Source organism: Eulemur rufifrons, chromosome 7, assembly GCF_041146395.1.
Source record: "Eulemur rufifrons isolate Redbay chromosome 7, OSU_ERuf_1, whole genome shotgun sequence".
Lineage (NCBI taxonomy): Eukaryota > Metazoa > Chordata > Mammalia > Primates > Lemuridae > Eulemur > Eulemur rufifrons.
In genome coordinates this window covers 159,089,417-159,108,420 of record NC_090989.1, presented here as the reverse complement: position 1 = coordinate 159,108,420, position 19,004 = coordinate 159,089,417, and the positions used below count along the sequence as shown (strand labels likewise).

Genomic DNA, 19,004 nt, shown 5'->3' with positions numbered 1-19,004 from the left:
TATGATCTGCAGGAATAAAGGATGCTTTCAAAATTTATACTGCAACTCAAACTTGTTTACATCTCTCCCTCTCTGCCTCTACTCACCCCCGTGTGTGTGTGTGTGTGTGTGTGTGTGTGTATGAAGACATGGGACAAACTTCTCTTTATGAAATGATACAACTTCATAAAAATCAACATTTTTCAATTGCTAGTAAAGAATACAAAAATAATATAAATCATTCTCCAAATGGATGGACAGAGGTCAAAATTCAGTCTTTTATTTTTTAGGCTCATGGCTATTACTCCTAACAGCTCTCTCTTTCAATCAAAATCCCACTATTATCTGTTAATGTGTTTTCTCTGTCTCTTATATGTATGGAGAACTTACTTCCCACTTGAAGTTATAAAATTTGTTAAATTAATACAGGTTATATTAAGGAAATGAAGAGGACCGTGTCTAATTCATCAAATTGCAAGAAATCTGCCTTAACCGCACAGAGCTGGGGTCTTAACAGGGGAAAATAAGAGAGAGAGTTTGGTGCACATTAAACAATCTGGTTTACATGCTCATCTACGAAACTCCTCCCTTTTGTGTGACACAGTCTTTCTACAACGTGTCCAATATCTGGTCTGGAAGTCAAGTCTTTCATCTTCGTGCCATTTCAAGTCTTACCTAAGTCACAGATGCACCTAACACCCTCCAAACGGGACCATAATTTGACAGGATAAACAATTAAGTCACACCTAAGAAAAGCTCCCAGCCGTGTCTGACGACCCCACAAACTGTCACCCCTGCACACGCTGAGACACCCGAAGTAGCACAGAGGACAGCCACAGCAGCTTGTTCTGACCACAGCCCACCCAGGCTGCGTGAAAACCAGCCAGACATCCATGTTACATTTAACAGTAACCACAATAAATAAATTTGGATTGTGTATTGCAAGCTGTTAGTCTGCTAAACAATGACATAAGGGCATAAGGAGTGATCATAGATAACTTAATAAAAGATAACTTTTTGGTCTCAATGTTCAATATTTCAAGATGTTCATTGAGGTTGTCTTGGAGTATTATGAACTTAATCACTACTGAAAGAATGAAGCACAGTCTCCCAATTCACTTTATAATACAAAAAGAAAAACAATCCTTTTCCCCCAAAATGCAGAAAATTGCACTTACAAGACAAGTTCTGTCACTATCCACTTTACTGCAGAGAGGAAGGCATTATAAGGCTGAAGAGAAGAATTCGATTCATTAAAAACAATGTATCACACACAAAATTTGTAGTTTAACTCAAGGCTTTACATAAAGACAATGTTATTCTTCTAGGGAGATTGATGTCATGTTAAAAAAAACGGTGAAGGAAGAAAATGGTTGGATACTGTATCCCAAAACTAACATTTTAAAACTTTGAACTCCACTTTTGTGAGATGTGATTTACAAGTAAAATAAACATGATCTAATACAAGGGTTATCACTGGGAGGAAAAAGGAAGTTCAGCAAACGATGCTTAAACATTTACCCCCAGGGGCTAATATTTCGCAGCCTAATGCTGAGGGCCTGGAGTCATATAACTAATTTCAAATGGTAATTCACAGGGCTGCCTCGTGGAAAGGGGATTCCCTGTTCTCCATCACTGTATGTCATTCATTGAAATAAGCAAAAATTGCATACACTTGATTTTAATGCCTTCCATGAATTATGTAGGATTTAAGCTGCCTTTTCTCACACTTACATATTTGGACTTGAAAAAATGATAACCATATAAACATGTGATTTTATCCTTGCAGAAAATCCCTTTCACTCTATAAAAGAAGGCATTGACAGCCTAATCTTTATTTCAGAATATTTTAATTAAAAAAAGCAGTTGGATTGTTTACTCTGTGATATTTCCTATGTGGATAATTCAATTTCCTGAATTCTGGAAAATACCAAGTGTCCCCCTCAGTCGGGTCTTTGTACCTAGGTATGCCAGATATGTGAGTGGGGGGCGGACTTGAGAGGCAGGCAATGACATTGGCAAAGCCCGGGCTCCGGGCTCCAGATGGCAGATTCAGAAGAACCTCAGAACCTTTTGTGGTTGCCTTTAGGTATCAGAAAATTGAAATGCATGCCAAATCCTGGTTTCTGGAGCCATGGCTGCTTAATCCTACCTTCTTAGCATTTTAATTATAAGAACTCGAACTAGAAATGGAGGAATTCCGCAGTTTTAAATAAAATAAGAACAAATTTGTATAACCCCAGCCATTCTCAAAATTTTCCTATTCCAGGCCAGAAAGAAAATGATCAGAACAACAAAAACAACACAAATACTAAGGTTATTCACAGCCCAACTAAATTTCAGACTTTTTATTGCTCTTGCTCTGATTTGACTGAGTACTTCAATGTCATTCCCTGGATCGGAGGGCTCTGGGGCCTCAAGAGTAGGGTCAGATAAGGATGTGAACTTTTAACTATTTCCTAAAACCAAATGCAACCTTGTAGTCCTGTGGTTTTGCCATTACATTTCATGGCTTGAAAAATAATCATCTTTCTTTCAAAAAGACTGGGGTAGTCAGACCCTGGGACAATTCTGTGTCTTTGTACCTGCTGGGATGGGTAGTGTGGGTCAGAGGGAGGAATGAATAAAAGGATTAAGGAAGCTTTGGAGGTTGGGTGGGGAGGCTATCTGGCAGCTCACCCCGAGGCCAGGAGGGAGGCATTCAAGCATCCCCTGCCAGACATTGGTCCCATATATGAGTAAACAGAGGGATTATGTAAATTTAGGATTAAAAAATTTTAAATGCACATTGTCATTCAAAGGGATAAAGCCATTGTGCTTTTAAGCCTAATGACGAAAACATATCTTGGGAACATTTTAAGTCTGGAAATATTCATGCTAAAGTTAGGGAAGATAGGTTTGGAAAGACATGTTGAGTCTCACTAAAAAGCTGTATTTTTTCAAACTGTCCAACTCTTACAGTTGCCTCTCAAGAATTTTCCAGCTCTGAATCACTTCTTGCTCCCTCAGTGTAGGAGAACCATGTTAAACATTTGGTTTTTAAATAATGCCCTTGTAAGATCTGACATCTGCAAATGAGAAGGTGTATATGTTTTAAAACCAAAATGGCTTTTAAATGTTGTGTTTCAAACCAAATTTTAGGTTAATTTTTGGCATTTACAAAACGTTAACATTGTAAGGGTCATATTTATACACATATATCAGATTATATAGAGGTATACTATATATCTATATCTATATATATATCTCTACATATGGCCTTTTTTCCTGTGCTTTTAGGTATTGGTGGCCAAATTTATATTGTCTTCACATTGTAAATTATATTTTTAAACTGGGAGTAAATTATAACAGTCAATTTCTGGCAGCCTGAAAGCCATTTTCTAATCACACAAAAGCTATGTTGATTGATCCTCAACTGCGACATCGCCAAAGAACCAGCTCCAGGGAAAACGATGCTGAAACTCAGCAGAGCATGATTAGGGGAGAGAATCTATGATCAAAATGGGAATTAGGGCACAGGCTCAGAGCTCTGTTACAAATCAAAAGAAAGGTTTCTGTTGAACAAAACCAAATTCTTTTATATACAAATGAGAGAATTGGCAAAACTTTTCCCTTTTTCTATCCATCAAAAGGGGGCTGCTGCATTAATCCATCAAAGAGTTTAGACCAGTTTTTCATTCATATAATCACTGGATTTGGATTTAAACACAAGTGGGTTTTTCTTTTAATGAGTAAAGTCAGGAAATACCTTTAAATGTTCATGGTTTTGAAAAAAGATAAATTTGATTGCTCCAAAGAGGGAGATATGCTCACAGAGAGAAAGAGAGACATGTGCAGGTGTTTTCTGGGTGACGGCGCTGTACTTACATCCAGGAGGCCATGGGCACCATCGCTGCTCTCCTTGTTAGCTCTACACATGGCTTGGTAGTCATAAAGCGTAATTCTATAGGAAGAAATGGAAAAGAGCTTCACTAAATGAGAAAACATGGGAACAAAAATGATGCTGTGTACCACGAGGTGAGCAGTCACTATCAGGTGTAGCAGGGGCTAACCCCACACAGGACTAACAAAGGGTGACAAGGAATATGGCAAAGTCAAGTAGCGGAGATGCAGTCCTGTCACTATGTGGAACCTGAAGAACAAAGGGAATGAAGAAAGGTATTGGGAAGGGTACAGGGAGGTGAGGATCTGCCTAACTTGATGAAACAATCATTTTGGTCTGAACAAGGATGGTCTGCATGGACCAAGATAGTCTAAAGGGAATATGCTCTTCTGAACTGGATGCTGGACCCTGAATGAAATTTATTTGGGCCATGGCTCCAAGGTCAGGGAGAGTTGGGAAGGGCCACTTTGGGTTAATCAATGGTAGGAGCCTCTATTTTTCTCAAGCACTAGGACATAGGCCTAGATCAAGATCAGCTGTGAACATAGACAGTTTGTGGGAATCCAGCCAGCTCATTAATTGTAATCCCCACCCCACCCCCATTGCCACTATCAGAGTAGTGAGTGTATTCTTACTTTTGAGAACAGTGCAGTTTATAAAACCAAAGAGTGGACATTTTTTTCTCCATTGGAAATAAAACTATAGCTCTCATCCCAATTAGGACCTTTACTCAGTAGCAAAAAAAAAAAAAAATGTTTTACTTTAAATTGTTCAAGGTATTTTAATTCCCCATCAACAATTTTACACAGTAAAGGTAAGTGGCAATTTCTGGTAGCATAAGTTGGGACTCAGAAAACATTGCCTGAAATATGGCACTTTGACTCATAGAAGCCTCAAGGTCTCTCCTCACCTCCCCGCATGCTCCACTCCTCCACTGGAGTCTCTCAATCCTCTCTTTCTCCCAAATCACAAGATAAAATTGTTCATCTACCTAAAAAGCAGACCTGCCAAAAAGGAACACAATTGTTCCTTTCCTGACACTTTGTTCTCCATAAGAGGTTAAAACTCGTATCACAGAAGAAGAGATGTAAAATTAAACACCTAGAACCCAGATGAACTTGGTCCCAGACCATTGTCTGCTCTCCACGGCCATTCAGTTTCCAACAAAAATTATTTACTAACTATTGTCTGAGCATTAGGCCCATTCATTTCCCCCTAAAAAGCATTTACTATCCCTCAAATTGCCACATTTCCTCCATCTTCCTTCCGGCTATGAAATAGCAGTACCCCATTGGGTTATTGGGTAATCATTTTCCTATGATTCTCTGCATTGTCCATATTAAAATAAATTTTGTATGTTTTTTTCTTCTATTAATCTGCTCTTTGTCAGTTCATTTTCAGCAAACCTTTAGGGAGTGATGGAGGAGGCTTTCCCTCTCCGCCCCTACACGTGTTCCAGTGTTTAGATGGAGTGAGCACCTCATCCCATACTCGGAAGCTGTAGGCAAAGGAGACCTGCATCCCCACCCGGCCCTTCAGCATCTCCCACCATTCCTGGCAGCCCCAAGGACAGACACTTGAAGTCCAGCCTGAGTTACATAACAGCTGCCAGATGCAATTTTAAACACTTTAGTACATGCACTTCTAAATGACTGAATGGAATTCTCCCCACAGGAATTCCTTTCTAGAATAGTACAATGCTTAATGTTGAGTGTACTTAAACTGCTGTGCTTGTTAAGAATACTAGACATAAAAGATCCATGCAACAGGACTGGTGTTAGATCTGTTTCATACCTACCCCTAGTACCAAGTACAGCACCCAGCATGGGGAAGACATTCAGGGTTTTTTTTTTAATGAATGATTGCCTGGTCACATGACTCTTGAATAGATGACAACACAACTGAGAACAAAGGGGTCAACTGCAACACATGCTGTGGAGGTCTCTATCTGGACAATAAATTAGAGACATGGATAAACGGATTGAATACAGAGCCATTTATGGGTACCAAGTACGAAACTGGCCACATTTGACCAAATGGAAGACAACAGCCAGCTCCCGACCTGCAGCACACAGCACTCCCTGGGCAGCAAAGCCCATGGGGATACCAGTGGTCACACAATTTCCCAGCCAGTCCCCAAGGCCTCTCCTTCATCAGAATGTTTCTTCCTTACTGTCCTCTTGTTTTTTCCCCTCATGCAGATGCAAGCATAGAAACAGAAATGAAGACTATAAACCAGCCAAGCATTAGGCTTGGGGAAGCCTCCCACACACACTTCTCACAGAAATGCTCCACATTGATACAGCCCTGACAATAACCCAGATATGCCACAAAATTACCTGCAGACCACAGTGGACAGGTCTAACTGGTCCCTGACTGGCCCACCATGACACCATTACCCGGGAGGTTTCTACAGGTACCCCTGCAAAGGCTTTCTGGGATTAGGCAAGAATTAGTATTGACTTATCCTTTCCCTCCTGCCCAGCTCTGTCGCTACAGCCAAAACTTGTGGCCAAGCCAGGCGAGAGGCAGCATGGAGTTTAGAGGCGCGTGGGTGTGCCTGGAGTCTCACAGATAGGGATGCAAGATGGCCTTGGCTTTAGAAGTTGGTTCTGCCATACATTCAGCATGCTTATCTGCTTCTGAGACTTCATATTCTCACTTATAAAATGACAGTGGAGATGTTCTGAGATTTAAACAATTAAGTGTGCAGAAGTACACTAAAATGAACTATGAAATGTGCTAGCCCTGTTAAGATCCTTACAACAGAAGACCTGATTTCATTGTTGGTGAGAGTTAGGGCTCTTAAAGCTGCGCTGTTCCCAAAGGTTCAGGGATGCAGTGTGACATAACAGTTAAAGGGCCAGCTTTGAAGTCAGTGACGCCTGAGCTCAAATCCTAACTCACCCAATTATAACAATGTTTTTGAACTCTCTGGTGCCTCAGTTTCCTATCTGTGAAATGGTGACAATGACGGCTATCATACAGGGTGGTCACAAGGATTAAAAAAGTTATCTTTGTGTTGCATTGAGCGCAGTGCCTGGCACAGAGGAAGTATGCAACAGAAGGCAGGGTTATAACTGCTGTTATGGACTGGCATGTTTTTCATTGCCACTGTTAAGTAATGGGGCAGTGTTTAATGCAATGGGAATCATGATGGGCTTTATGGGATGGACAAGCTTCCTGGTTTTCTTAACTCACTGGCATGTACGATGCAGAATAAAATTTATGCTTTTTACGGCAGTACAAGGCACCCTCAGAAGCTATGCTGGGGTTATCAAAAGATAATGCAGAAACTTCTGCCCATGGTTTTCTTATTAATACTTGAGGACCATCATAAAAACAGCTGTTATCTATTGAACTCTATTTAGCAACCATAAGCAAGGCACTCTTCTAAGCACATCCCTAGAAGATAGAGTATAATCATCCCCATTTTACAGAGGGGATCACTAAGTCTTAACCAACCTAAATAACACACCCAAATTCACAAAACTAATTGGTGGCAAAGTTAGAATTAGTTGGGGGCCAAACTGAATCACTTCCCCCTGCTTTCTGCTCAGAAGTAGGTTCTAACAGATTTGAGGAAATGCCTAGAATTCAGACCTGTGCCCCAACCCAGGGTCTTATTGAAATTTCTCAAGAAATGATGCCCAAGATAAAGCGTCATAACCAATGTCCAGAATCAACTTTCAAGCCAAGCTGAGGGGCAGTTGGGGAGTCCCCAGGCCAGGCTGGACCAGCTGGCTGGGCTTGTGAGCAACCCTTGCCATGGCAACCACCCTGACAGACAGATGGCAGGAAACTCAGGATTCTCCTTGGATCATTTTCAAAGGCTCCAGTTTACATGTTGGAGCCAAACTAAATTGCTCTGGGGCAGCCCCCAGGTCAGGGTTCCTGTCTTTCATTTCAAAAGGAGGTTTTCCTGATACTATTGCCACTGAGGAGGTTATAAAACAAGCCTTCCCTGTCTTCTCCACACTTAGACAGCTTTAACTAGATGTTGCAGAAAAAGAGACTTCCAGATTATTACCCTTTTTGAAGTGATTCTGTTACCGTTTTAAATAACTCCATTTTGTGGCTACCTGTATCCTGTTTGGCTGATTATAGTTAAAGAACATGATAATTGCCTGCTTTCATTCGACTCTAAAATAAGCCCTGAGAATCGTGCCCAGCCCAAGACCAATGCTTCGCACTGCTGCACGCAGCAAGTGGAGTTTATTCTCATTACAGATAACACGGCTTAACCCCCGTGACATCACCACCAGGCCACTTCAACCCAGGGCCACAGCCTGAGACCTTGTCATTAGCATCACTGTGCTCCCTAGACAGATCTCTTTGAAACACTGACAGAGGCAGATATGGTCTCTGAAGAAGCAGCTCAAACCAATGCAAACAAAGCCTGGGAAATCCTATGCCCCCGTGCTGGGTAGAGCCTTGGATGACAAGCTCGTGACGTTAGGACATGTTTAAAGTCCTTTTGCAGATACTGTTCTTTTCCAGCTAGGCAAAAATCACAATGAGGAAAAATATTATTTTCTATGAATTAGCAGGTTGAATTTTAAAGGCACAAACTCAGCTAATTTAGGCTGGTTAACACCTACGGGGATCAACATTTATTAAATACCTACTATGTGCCATGAGGCCAGGTAATTTACCTGCAATGACTCATTGGATTAGCTGACTTTGGCTAAACAATTGGCTTAAAACCAATCTTAAAACAGCTTAATGTTTGCAAATACAGCCCTAAAAGTGGGACAAGGGAGGCATTTGACAGAGAGACCCATCATGGGACATAATTAAACAATCCTGAATCTGAAAGTCTGAGAGGCAAAATGACTCACTAAGGTAACATGAAAAAATATGTATCCTTTGTTGAGCTATAAAATATGTTCTCTGGGGGAAGCGTTTAACTTGCACGTGGAAGGGCATGGAGCAGGAACATAGGAAATTCTTAACAAAGAGACCGTCACCATGGGAAGCCCTCACACATTCTTAGTGAGAGCCAGGAGGGTAGAAAGTTCAGCCCACTTATCTGAAGGTGAATAGAAGATCCAAAATATGCATTCCCTTCTCTCCCGCTTGCGGCGTCTCCATCTCATCTCACAGCAACCTCTTGCAGAAATGGCGCTGCTCTGAGATCAGGGCAGTATATCTAACACAGCTGAGGCGGAGAAGCTACACGCCCCTGGCCCTACTGCCTTTGAGCCCTCCCACTGGAAATCACTAGAACAAGCTTAGTTAATGGGCACCCATCAGTACGAGAAAAGCAGCTCCATGTGGCTATACCCGCCAGGAGCCCAGCACACAGGATGTTGGGGTCACTTGGGGTCCACTGCAGAACACTGAATGGGGCGCCGTGAGAAAGCCTCACTCATTTGGTAGATTAAGCAGAGTATCTATCGGCACCAAATCAATGCCTTTTATTGACAGGTGCCGATAATACAAAAAGAAAAAAGTTGTAGATACTGATCCTATCAGCATCTCACCCAAGTACTAAGAGCAATAACAATAAGAAAGAATTGATTACTTTCTGCCAGCAGTGTTGGCATTATCTCCCCTGGTGACATTTTAAGGGAGAGGAAACAAAAGTCCAGATAGGAGAAGTCACGTGTCCAAGATCATCACCGTGCTAGCAAGGGGAGGGGCTGGATTATCAATCCAGGTCTCTCGTACTTTAAAGCGGTAGAGTCAAACTGCTTCCCAGACATGGGTTCTCAAGGATAGCTTGCTCCTTAAGGATCTCATGGGCATGAGTTCTCATCAGAAGACTCTGAGAACTGGGATGTAAACTTACTCTCAGTTCCTAAGGCCATTTGGGAGCATACACACTGGCATTTGTTTAAAACAGTGATTCTCAACTTTCATTGCTCTTTAGAATCACCTGGGGAACTTTGAAAAAAAAATTTTATATATGCTGATGGCTGGGCATCTCCCCTCCTACCCCTAATATTTCACTGATCTGGGTTAGGGAACTTGTACAAGTTATTTTTTAAGCTCCCCCAAGGAATTCTAATGTGCAAACAGAGGTAAGAGCCATGAATGTTAGAATGTGATGTACCCCACTTGCATTTTCTTGTGTGTTTGTTTCTTCCCTTCCTGACTTTACTTTAAGTACCTTGCAGGTAGGAACTGCAAACTTACAAACCCAGACACATCCTTGCGGGGCCCACTATTAGTCTGGACATATTTAGGGGTACTTCTTTGACTCCCCAAATAGGTAGGTGCCACCTGCGAACCTCAAGGATGAACAGAGTTTCCTACCTTCCTGGAGAGCAGCACTGATTTGATAAACAAGTGTGAATGCCTCAGAGCCAAGAAGAGAGGATCCTCTGAAGGAACTTGGCCCTGGAAAGATCAATAACCTTCCAGCATCAGACCAGTTCCTGTCCCCACTCAGAGCAGAGCGTTGCTTTCCCAGCCACAGCTGCTTCCATCTTGGGGCCAGGGATCAAATTCACAGGTGTTAGTAAGTGCACCTTGATGCTGGCTTATTTGCACATTCACATGGCCCCTTCCACGAAAATTAGCTTTACTTGTTAAACTGAAGGGGAAAATAAAATCACAGTAGAAAATATCATATTTCTTTTTTTTTTTTTTCTTTTTTTGACAGAGTCTTGCTCCTGTATAGCCCAGGCTAGAGTGCAGTGGAGTCACCATAATGGCTCACTGCAACCTCAAACTTCTGGGCTCAAGCGATCCTCCTTCCTCAGCCTCCCAAGTAGCTGGGACTAAGGCATGCACCACGCCCTGCTGATTTTTCTATTTTTAGTAGAGATGGGGTCTCACTCTCTCTCAGGCTGGTCTGGAACTCCTGAGCTCAACCAGCCTCCTGCCTCGGCCTCCCAGAGTGCTAGGATTACAGACATGAGCCGCCAGGCCTGGCCAAAAATATTAAATTTCTTTTGCCTCTTTATTTGAATAGGAAATAAATGGAAAAGGCTGAATTCTGCTCTGCTAGTGGGTTAATGCAAAACCCATTTGAAGTGAGAACTTGGGTTCTGGGGGAAGCATCCCTGGGCTCTGCCACATTTGTGAGGCCATTATGCCTACATGTCGTAACACCTGCACTGCAGTAATGCCTGGGCTGCATTTAGCACAGTGGGGGGCATGTCACCGAGACTCGATAAATGTCAGTACCCGCAAGTGTTGGTGTTGCTGCTGTCATCCCTGGTAGTGAAACCCCACAGATGCTATTGAGCACTACTACTGTCAGTGTCTGGGGTTAGGCAGGCACATGGACAGGTGAGTTAGATGGTGGCCATGGCCATCTGCATTCAGGACTGCACTGGGCATGTGGGGTGTAGGTGAGACTAGGAGCTCTTGAACACAGCCCCATCTCCTGAGGATTTCTGAAGTGCATATCCCAGGAATTCAGGTTCTGAGTCCTGTGGTCTGAAGCAAACTGGAGCATGCTGGGTGTGGCAGAGATTATCAGTAGTCTCCCAATATCTAGTCTCCTCTTCTGGTGAGCAGAACTCTGACTTTTCAATATGTGTGTTTCCCAGATTCCTCTGTAGTTAGGTGAGGCCAAGTGATTCGGCGAAAGTATTGTATGGGAAGCTGCTTAATAAATTTAAAAATATGTTAAAATAAATTTTAATAAAGAAATTTGAAAATTGGACTTTTGAAGCTTGTGGATCTCCCTAAATTCTCCTTCTGCAAGCCTGGATTATAGATGTGATAGTGGGGACTCAGCAGCTATGGTGAACCATGAGGTAATCTTGAGTTTAAAAGCCAACTTGGAGAAAGGTAGAAAAAAATGTGGTCCTGCATCTGTGATAACTAACATGAGGGCCCCAAATTAGTATTTTCAGGCTTCTTTTACGAAAGCGAGAAAAAGACTCCTATGTTCAAGTTCCTGTTATTTTGGATTTTCCCATTATTTGTAGCAGAACCAAATCTTAACTAATACACTAGACTCCAAATTTGATCGAAAGACTTTCTTTCACTATCTCTTGAGGCAGAACAAGCATGAATGTAAAAATATATCTCTTCAGAAAATACTTTCGCCTACTTCAACCATGGATAAAAGAGGAGTGGTGATTAGGAGAACATGCTCTGGAATCTGAGAGCCGTGAGTTCAAAGTCCATCTCCTTCATCATTCCCGGGGGTGAACTTAACAAGTCACTTAAGGAAATGCTGGGAGCCTCCACTTCCAGTTCCTCTTTTGTCAAATGGAAATAATAACAGTAGTTACTTTGCGGAATTGTTATGGGTATTAATTAAGGCAATGCATGCCAACTGCTTGGAATAATGCCATGCCTGTAGTTAGTATTAATAAATGAGGCAGGCTGCTATTATGATGAAGACGAGGGGGTTGCTGCTATTGCTGTAATTGGGGTTCCTCAAGCAGCAGCTTTAGGATTTTAAAGAGTGGTCGATGGGAATCTCCAGGTCTCTGCATTCCACAAAGTTTGGCCCAGAAATGCACTTGTCCAAGCCAATCTGTCTCCTTGTTCCCTTCAGCATGCCCTCTGATAAAGCATACTTCTGTGGAAATGGCCAGGTCAACAGGAAGCCAAGAAGCCATTACATTCATTACACGAGTTGTTGCACGTTAGACATCGGTGGGGCAGTTGGCATGAAAGGAGAGCAGCCATCCAAATGCAACAGACTTCTCCTTTAACGCCCTCCAGACTCCAAGGCCAGGGCATTTGCTGAATGTGATGTGACTACCATAGATGGGGGGGATCTCCCCGTCCCATTGTATAGAGACAGGGGTAGAAATAATCCAAGTCTTGAATTCTACCTGGATGTGTCACCTTTGAGAAAGGTGATTTAAATAGCAGAAGGAGCTGCCATAGGGAATTCTACACAAGCCAATCATGTGAACAAATGTGTGTGGGGTGGGATGACAAAGATATTTGTCAGGCCCCACAGGAAAAATATGAATGGCTTTGGCAGGGGATGGGGTGGGGCGGTGAAAGCTCAGACATGTTGCACCAAGCCCAGACAAAAAACAAAAGCACAAAAAACAATATGCACACAACAGCAACCAGAGAGACAAAGACAGAGAGAGAGAGAGAGAGAGAGAGAAGACAATAGCCAAGAGAGATAGGTACTATCTATAGCTCCAAAGTGAAAATAAAATATTGGCAAGCGATCCATTTCCCTAGAAGCCAAAGGCCAGGTGTGCTCCATTGGTCTTTCTGTCCTCAAGCATAATAATTAGATACACAAAGGACAAGGAAGAGCCTTGGCCTTTCCAGAAACCACAAGGATATTTGGTAAAAGCAAAGAACAGAGGGCAAACCCTCAAGTTCTGAGTATTTAATAAAAGCAACAGCTCTCTTTCATCCTTCGGTGAAAATTTACTTCTTCACCTGTCTTTTGAGGACTGTTGCTCTTTACTTAGGCTCCAGATTAAATTCATTTCAAATTTCCCTTCAGTCTCCCTGGCTCAAATGTCCTAAAAGTCATATTTGTGCCACTTATCTAACAAATGGCACTTCATATCCAGGCTGGAGCCCAAGTCCATAGAACTCAGGTGAGCTCTGTTCTATTACTTACAGTGGAGGGAAGAGAGGAGGAGAGAAGAGGGTGGCAGGGCCACTGTTTTGCATGTCTTATCATAATAGCAATCTGCTAAGTGTTCTGCAGCAGCAAGATGCCCTACCCGAGATTAAACCCGAGTTTTGTTCTTGCTGTTTATATGCTTGATGTTTTGCTCTAGAATTGGTAGTTCCAGAGAGTTCCCCTGGGGCCTCTATGAGAGTAAACCACCATCAAGGCCCCGAAGATGGGGCCTCACCCTAAAGGGAAGGATGCAGGAACAGAAGATAAGTCAAGGAGTACACTTCAGAAAGCTGGGCTGGGGGTTCTCTGTCTAGGAAGGGATCAATGTAGACATTTTTGTTTGTTTGTTTGAAAATCTAAAAAGAGAAGGAATAACAGAGGAAACAGAAGGTAGAAGTCCCAGGTCAGAGAGGACACCCAGGAGCTCTCGTTTTATGATGTGATCCATTCACGCCAGCTGGTTGTGCTCCGCAAGGAATTCCCATGGTCACAACGGGAGATGTCCAGGCAAGAGGCTGGGCACTCATGCTCAGGAGGACAGGCTGCAGGCATGTGTGTCCCCCCAAGTGGGGACCCTCAATTACTCACATATTATTCCATTTAACCCTCACTTGCAGGGATATGGATAATTATTTTGGTCCTATTTTGCTACAGAGAAGATCAGGCAACTTGTAAGTGTGCAGCAGCTATACTTGCACCCAGGTGCTTCTACCTGGTATTTCTTGACCCTGGTTGCACCTGAGAATCACATGGGGGCAGTGAGCCTAGGTGTGTTTTAAAAGGGGATGCTAATGCACAGCAGAGTTTGGGTCCACAGGTCCACCCCAATGCTGTGCTGTGGAGGTAACTGCTATATAGTAACCACCTTTGGGGGATCATTATGGATAAAACAACAAAACAAAACAGGAGAACATTGCCATTTGGAACTCCTACTCAAGGGTTAATCTTACCTCTTGTTTGCAATAGCTTTGCAATTTGAAAAGCATATTCACATATTATATTTTAGTTAATTAGCAGGAAATGCACTGAGTTCTCTATTTTGGTGATTAAGAAACTAGGCTCACAAAGGCTGAGGACACTGTCCAAGGTCACCCAGTGGCAAATCTTGTGCTCAATTTGAAGTCTTCTTATTTCAAGTCCAAAGTACCACAGAGGCCCTATCAGGAACCTTGAACACTCTCCTGTGACTGGCTGTGTTGTTTTTCCCCTTTTCCCTGGATATATGACAATATTGAATTTGCATTACTGGGAGTAAATAATTTCTAATAAGAGGATTTTGAAACAAGATTTTTCTCTTAGTAGTTTCAAGAGAGACAATGTCACTGCCAATGACTGCAAAGAGAACCATGGATGTATGCAAGGCTTTCACTAGACATAAACACGAGTGAAAAAGGAAAACAGCTAAAATGAAAAACCCTAAGCGAGTCACTAGGCAGGGAGTCTATACTTTCAGTGATAAGAATGAAGAAGTATTTGAAGTTCTCTATTTGAAACACAAAAAGCTGACTAGGCATACGGTATCATATGAGAAAACAAGTGAAGCCTGGGATCATGGCTTGAGCTAGCAATTTATCAACTTCAGCTGAAAGAAATCAGAGCAATCTTATCACTCAGTTGGCCAGAACATTCCGGTTGCCCAGATAAGACACTGCTGAGCCTACATCTTACTCAGCTGTCCTTCATCTCTCACACACAACTGAAGGCAGCGCCATGCACAATGCTATTGTACAGAGAACCAGGGAGAGGGCAGAAGCTGGACAATTCTCCTTCTTTTCAGACTGCAGGACATTTGAATCCAGCTCTGCTACGCAGAGACTTAGGGCAGGTTCTTATCTTTTCCAAGGTTTATTATTGCTGGCTATAACACGGGTATATTTATACCATGGGCTGGCTTCACGGGCATGCCACCTGCACTAAGTGCCAGCGCTTGGTTTAATGTTCTGCTGGTGGTGTCTTAAAATCCTTGACACTTATTGAACAAGGGGCCCCATACTTTCATTTTGCACTGGGCCCTGCAAACTGTGCAAGTGGTCCTATCCCTGCCTGAATCACAGAGTTGCTAGAAGGCCTGCAAGAGGCAAGATCTGTCAAGTGCAGCCCAGGCCTGGTGTGTGTAGGTGCTCAGGGAAGGCAGCCATGGTTACCACTGTCACTCTGCTGAAGCTACTGGTCTGTTGTTTGGCCCATGGATACTAGATGATACATAAGCTGGGGGGACACAGTCAACCCAAAGACTGAACTAAAGTGGCCGAGGTAACCGGTTTTGACTCTTAGGTCATGTCACATGCTGCTGTGGGACTTTGTCAACACTCTCAAGTTGTTCATTTGTTCACAGGAACCAGTGGTTTTCCCTCTACATGACACTGCAGGCCCAGAAGCGGATGCTCTTTCCCTCTGATGGCTCTGTCGGGTAGAACGGCCAATAGGTCACGAGGGAAGTGGTGAGAGCAATCAAGAAACTGGTCCACTGCCACATGGGCGAGCATCACCTCACTGTCCCAGAGAGACAGGCAGCAAAGATGGAGCAGGGGAGACAGACAAGGGCGGCTGATACAGGGAGGTGGTGTTCTCCTCTTTGAGCTCTGTCTTTCTGGAGCAGATGGTTTATGGGGCTCTTGTGTATGAAACTCATTTCTTTAGGACCGGGTATAAGCTGATCAAATCAAGAGATTTTCTGCCAAGCTGGCAGTGTTTAAGATTCTGGGTTGAGAGGTCAGCTCCGTGAACTGACCCTGCAATTTACCTGGGCCAACCAAGTCACCAAAGCAACACCATGTACCCTGTGTTTGGGGGTGTAGTTCCATTTAATGTGGTGCCTGACTTCTGTCCCAGAGTGCTCTCGGTGACTTCTGGCTCCATCCTCTCAATGCTCCTGAAATACAGACCTTCTCTGATCGAAAGGACTGTCAACCTCATGCAGCTGCATGCAGCAAAGGGCAAGGGCACTAAGGTTTGATTTCAGGAACTCTGGTGCTCTACCACTGGAGACCCCGTCACAAGGTATCATGAGACGCTGCCATGAGATAGGTGAATGTAGAAGCAGCATTTCCTGGTGCCAAGCAGAAAGCAAACCAAGACTGGGCAAGGACCCACAACAACAATCACAGCAGCAGCTAGAAATGATTGAGTTCTTCATATTTGCCAGGTACTGTGCTAAGAACTTCATGGTTGTTATTACTTCATTACCTCTGCCAGCAACCCTTGGAAGTAATTATTATTATCTTCATTTTCTATATAAGGAGCTAAAGTTTGGAGAGGTGACTTGATGGACTCTAAGTCACACAGTTAGTAAATGTCAGAGCCTAGATTTGACCCCAGTCTGCCTAACTCCAAAACTCAAACTCTCATTGCTCTACTGGCCCCAGTGAGGATGCCCTTCAAAGAGGCCCAAGAGATCTGTTAATTAGCTCCTGGATGCTGTAATAATTGAGTAAGGTCCCCAGCCCTTTCTCTAACTCAAATATGTTGCCTACTCTTATAGTAAAAGAAAGTTCTAGATTCAGGTCAACTATACTTCACCCACATTAAGGAGAACACTAGAAGCTTAAAATTCCATTACAACCTGTCTCTTTCTCCTACCAAATAGTTTGAAAGGAATATCCAAATGGAAAAAGGAAAAAAAAAATGGTTTCTTAAAGAAGTTGAAAAATACGCTTTCAAATGAGAAACATGTGTGCGATTATCCTTCACCTTTTTCCTCCTCTCCCGACCAAGTTGAAAACAAATTAACATGACACAAATGTACACATCCACATAAAGATAGGAAAAACCAGTGGTGCCCGGACGGCAGGCAGGCAGTCCGGGAGCCGCCGTGGGGAGCTAGGAGCAGCTGTGGAAAACTCCGCAGCAACCGAAGCCCAGCTCCAAGGAGAGTTTTCAAGCATGTGTGTGATGACTCCTGGCAAAGAAGAAAACTGTACTTGAACTTGGGAAGGGAATTGGGCAGGAGTGAACAATCTGCTACAGGCAGGCCTGCGAGCAAGTGTGTGTGTCAGAGAGTGCAGAAGTGCTGGCGTTAAGCCAGTTTTTTATATCATTTCTTTTTTTCTTCCCTTCTGGCACAAACAAGTTACGGAATTTCAAAAACTGGGTCATCATTTTTGAATTCCCTGCTTTCAGCACAGCGCTCAGTTGGTCTCGCTGATGGGCTTAAAAGTTCGATTTCCTGAGCTAACACTTCCTAGCCCTTCAGCTGCAGGAGAGTAATAAACCGGAGGCCGGCCTTACCCACTGGCAGCCGGCGTGCAGTGGCTCTCGCAGGCAAGCTGGAGGTCCATCTCTGTGCTTCCTGCCATTATATATTTAACAGCATCAACTACGCCCATTAAAGCAGCACTTCAAAGGCTGCCATTCTTCCTGGGAGGCCAAGCACTGGCTCCGGAGCGACATTCTGACATCCTGATCTCGTGATGATGGCTTTTCCCACAGGCCTAGGTATTCCCAAGAGCACGGCCGGCCTGCCCATGAGGGACATGGGGCCACGAGGAAGCCGTCCTATATAAGCTTCACTTGGGGTCAGCGAGAGTTCTCACAACCCAGTTGAGGGTACCTGCCTCCTGTGGAATTCAGTGCCATCTGGGTTTTCTTCCAGCAGCGGAATTAAACTTACCTCCATCAAGAGCATTTGAGAACTTTCACTTGATTTTCTAAAACTATATCAAGTCTCTAAATATCACCTCCCTCCCCTGAGTTCCAGATACCTGGGAAGCTTCCCGGGTTTGTCAATGTGAGACAAAATATACTCCTCCTTTCTGGCCAGGTGAAAACGTTTCCTACCTCTTCCCAGTGACTTGCTCAAGACCGATGCAATCACGTCACAGTGCAGACTCCTACTTCAACATGGGCCTCCAATAAACTCTATGCTGGGTGAACAGGAAACTCATTGTGAGCTGAGTTTCTAAGACTCTTAACACTTGTGCGAGAGGCATCGAATTTCAGCGAGATCTTCTGGAGCATGAACACAAGTGAAAACCAGCTATGGGGTCAAGTCTGGGCTTGCTTTATTTGACCTTGGTTTGCTTTATTTTATTTAGGCAAACTTTTTCGGGGGACACATGGGACCATAAAACCCTTACCTTTTGAAGGAGCCCATTGTTAGCAATTTGTTCATCACGGCTCCCTCGACCTCACCAAAAAAGTCTCCAGTCTAGAGGGAAGAAAAGAAGACATGTGAGGAGGTGTAGACAAACAATGCACCCAAATAGGAGAGAAGAAAGGAAAAGGGACACAGTCTGTGTTCGGGAACTGACAGGAGCAAAAGGCAGGTTTTCAGGACTATTGTTTCATAACAGTGGAAAAGGTTTTAACAGTCTAGAGAAGGTAAGGGATTACAGAGCAAACTAGTGAGCAGATGTGAACACCTCCACAGTACATGGGGGGCGGCTGCACAACACGTGGTGAACGCTGAAATTAAAACATGCATGCACATGCATGTGCACACACACACGCACACACCCTATTACCCTTGGATGGAGTAGGCATTAATCTGTACATAATCCCTTGTGATTAAAATGCTACTTCATACAGGCAGAAACAGGCTGTGAAAGGGCTTCCTAAGCACTAATAAAAAGAATTGTTTATAATTCCTGGATGACCTGTTTAGGGAAATACAGCAGTCCTCTTCAT

At 43.4% G+C, this 19,004-nt stretch overlaps 1 protein-coding gene across 1 annotated transcript in view; it reads right to left on the bottom strand.

Moving 5' to 3' along the window:
• Nucleotides 1-19,004, bottom strand: part of CACNA2D3 (calcium voltage-gated channel auxiliary subunit alpha2delta 3) — an 850,367-nt gene that overhangs the window by 59,586 nt on the left and 771,777 nt on the right. Inside the window, exons 31-33 of the mRNA XM_069473712.1 lie at nucleotides 18,455-18,525; nucleotides 3,847-3,922; nucleotides 1,158-1,210 (exon numbers count right to left, since the gene is read on the bottom strand). Of these exons, the coding sequence (XP_069329813.1) occupies nucleotides 1,158-1,210; nucleotides 3,847-3,922; nucleotides 18,455-18,525 (200 nt within the window). The remainder of the gene's footprint in view (nucleotides 1-1,157; nucleotides 1,211-3,846; nucleotides 3,923-18,454; nucleotides 18,526-19,004) is intronic.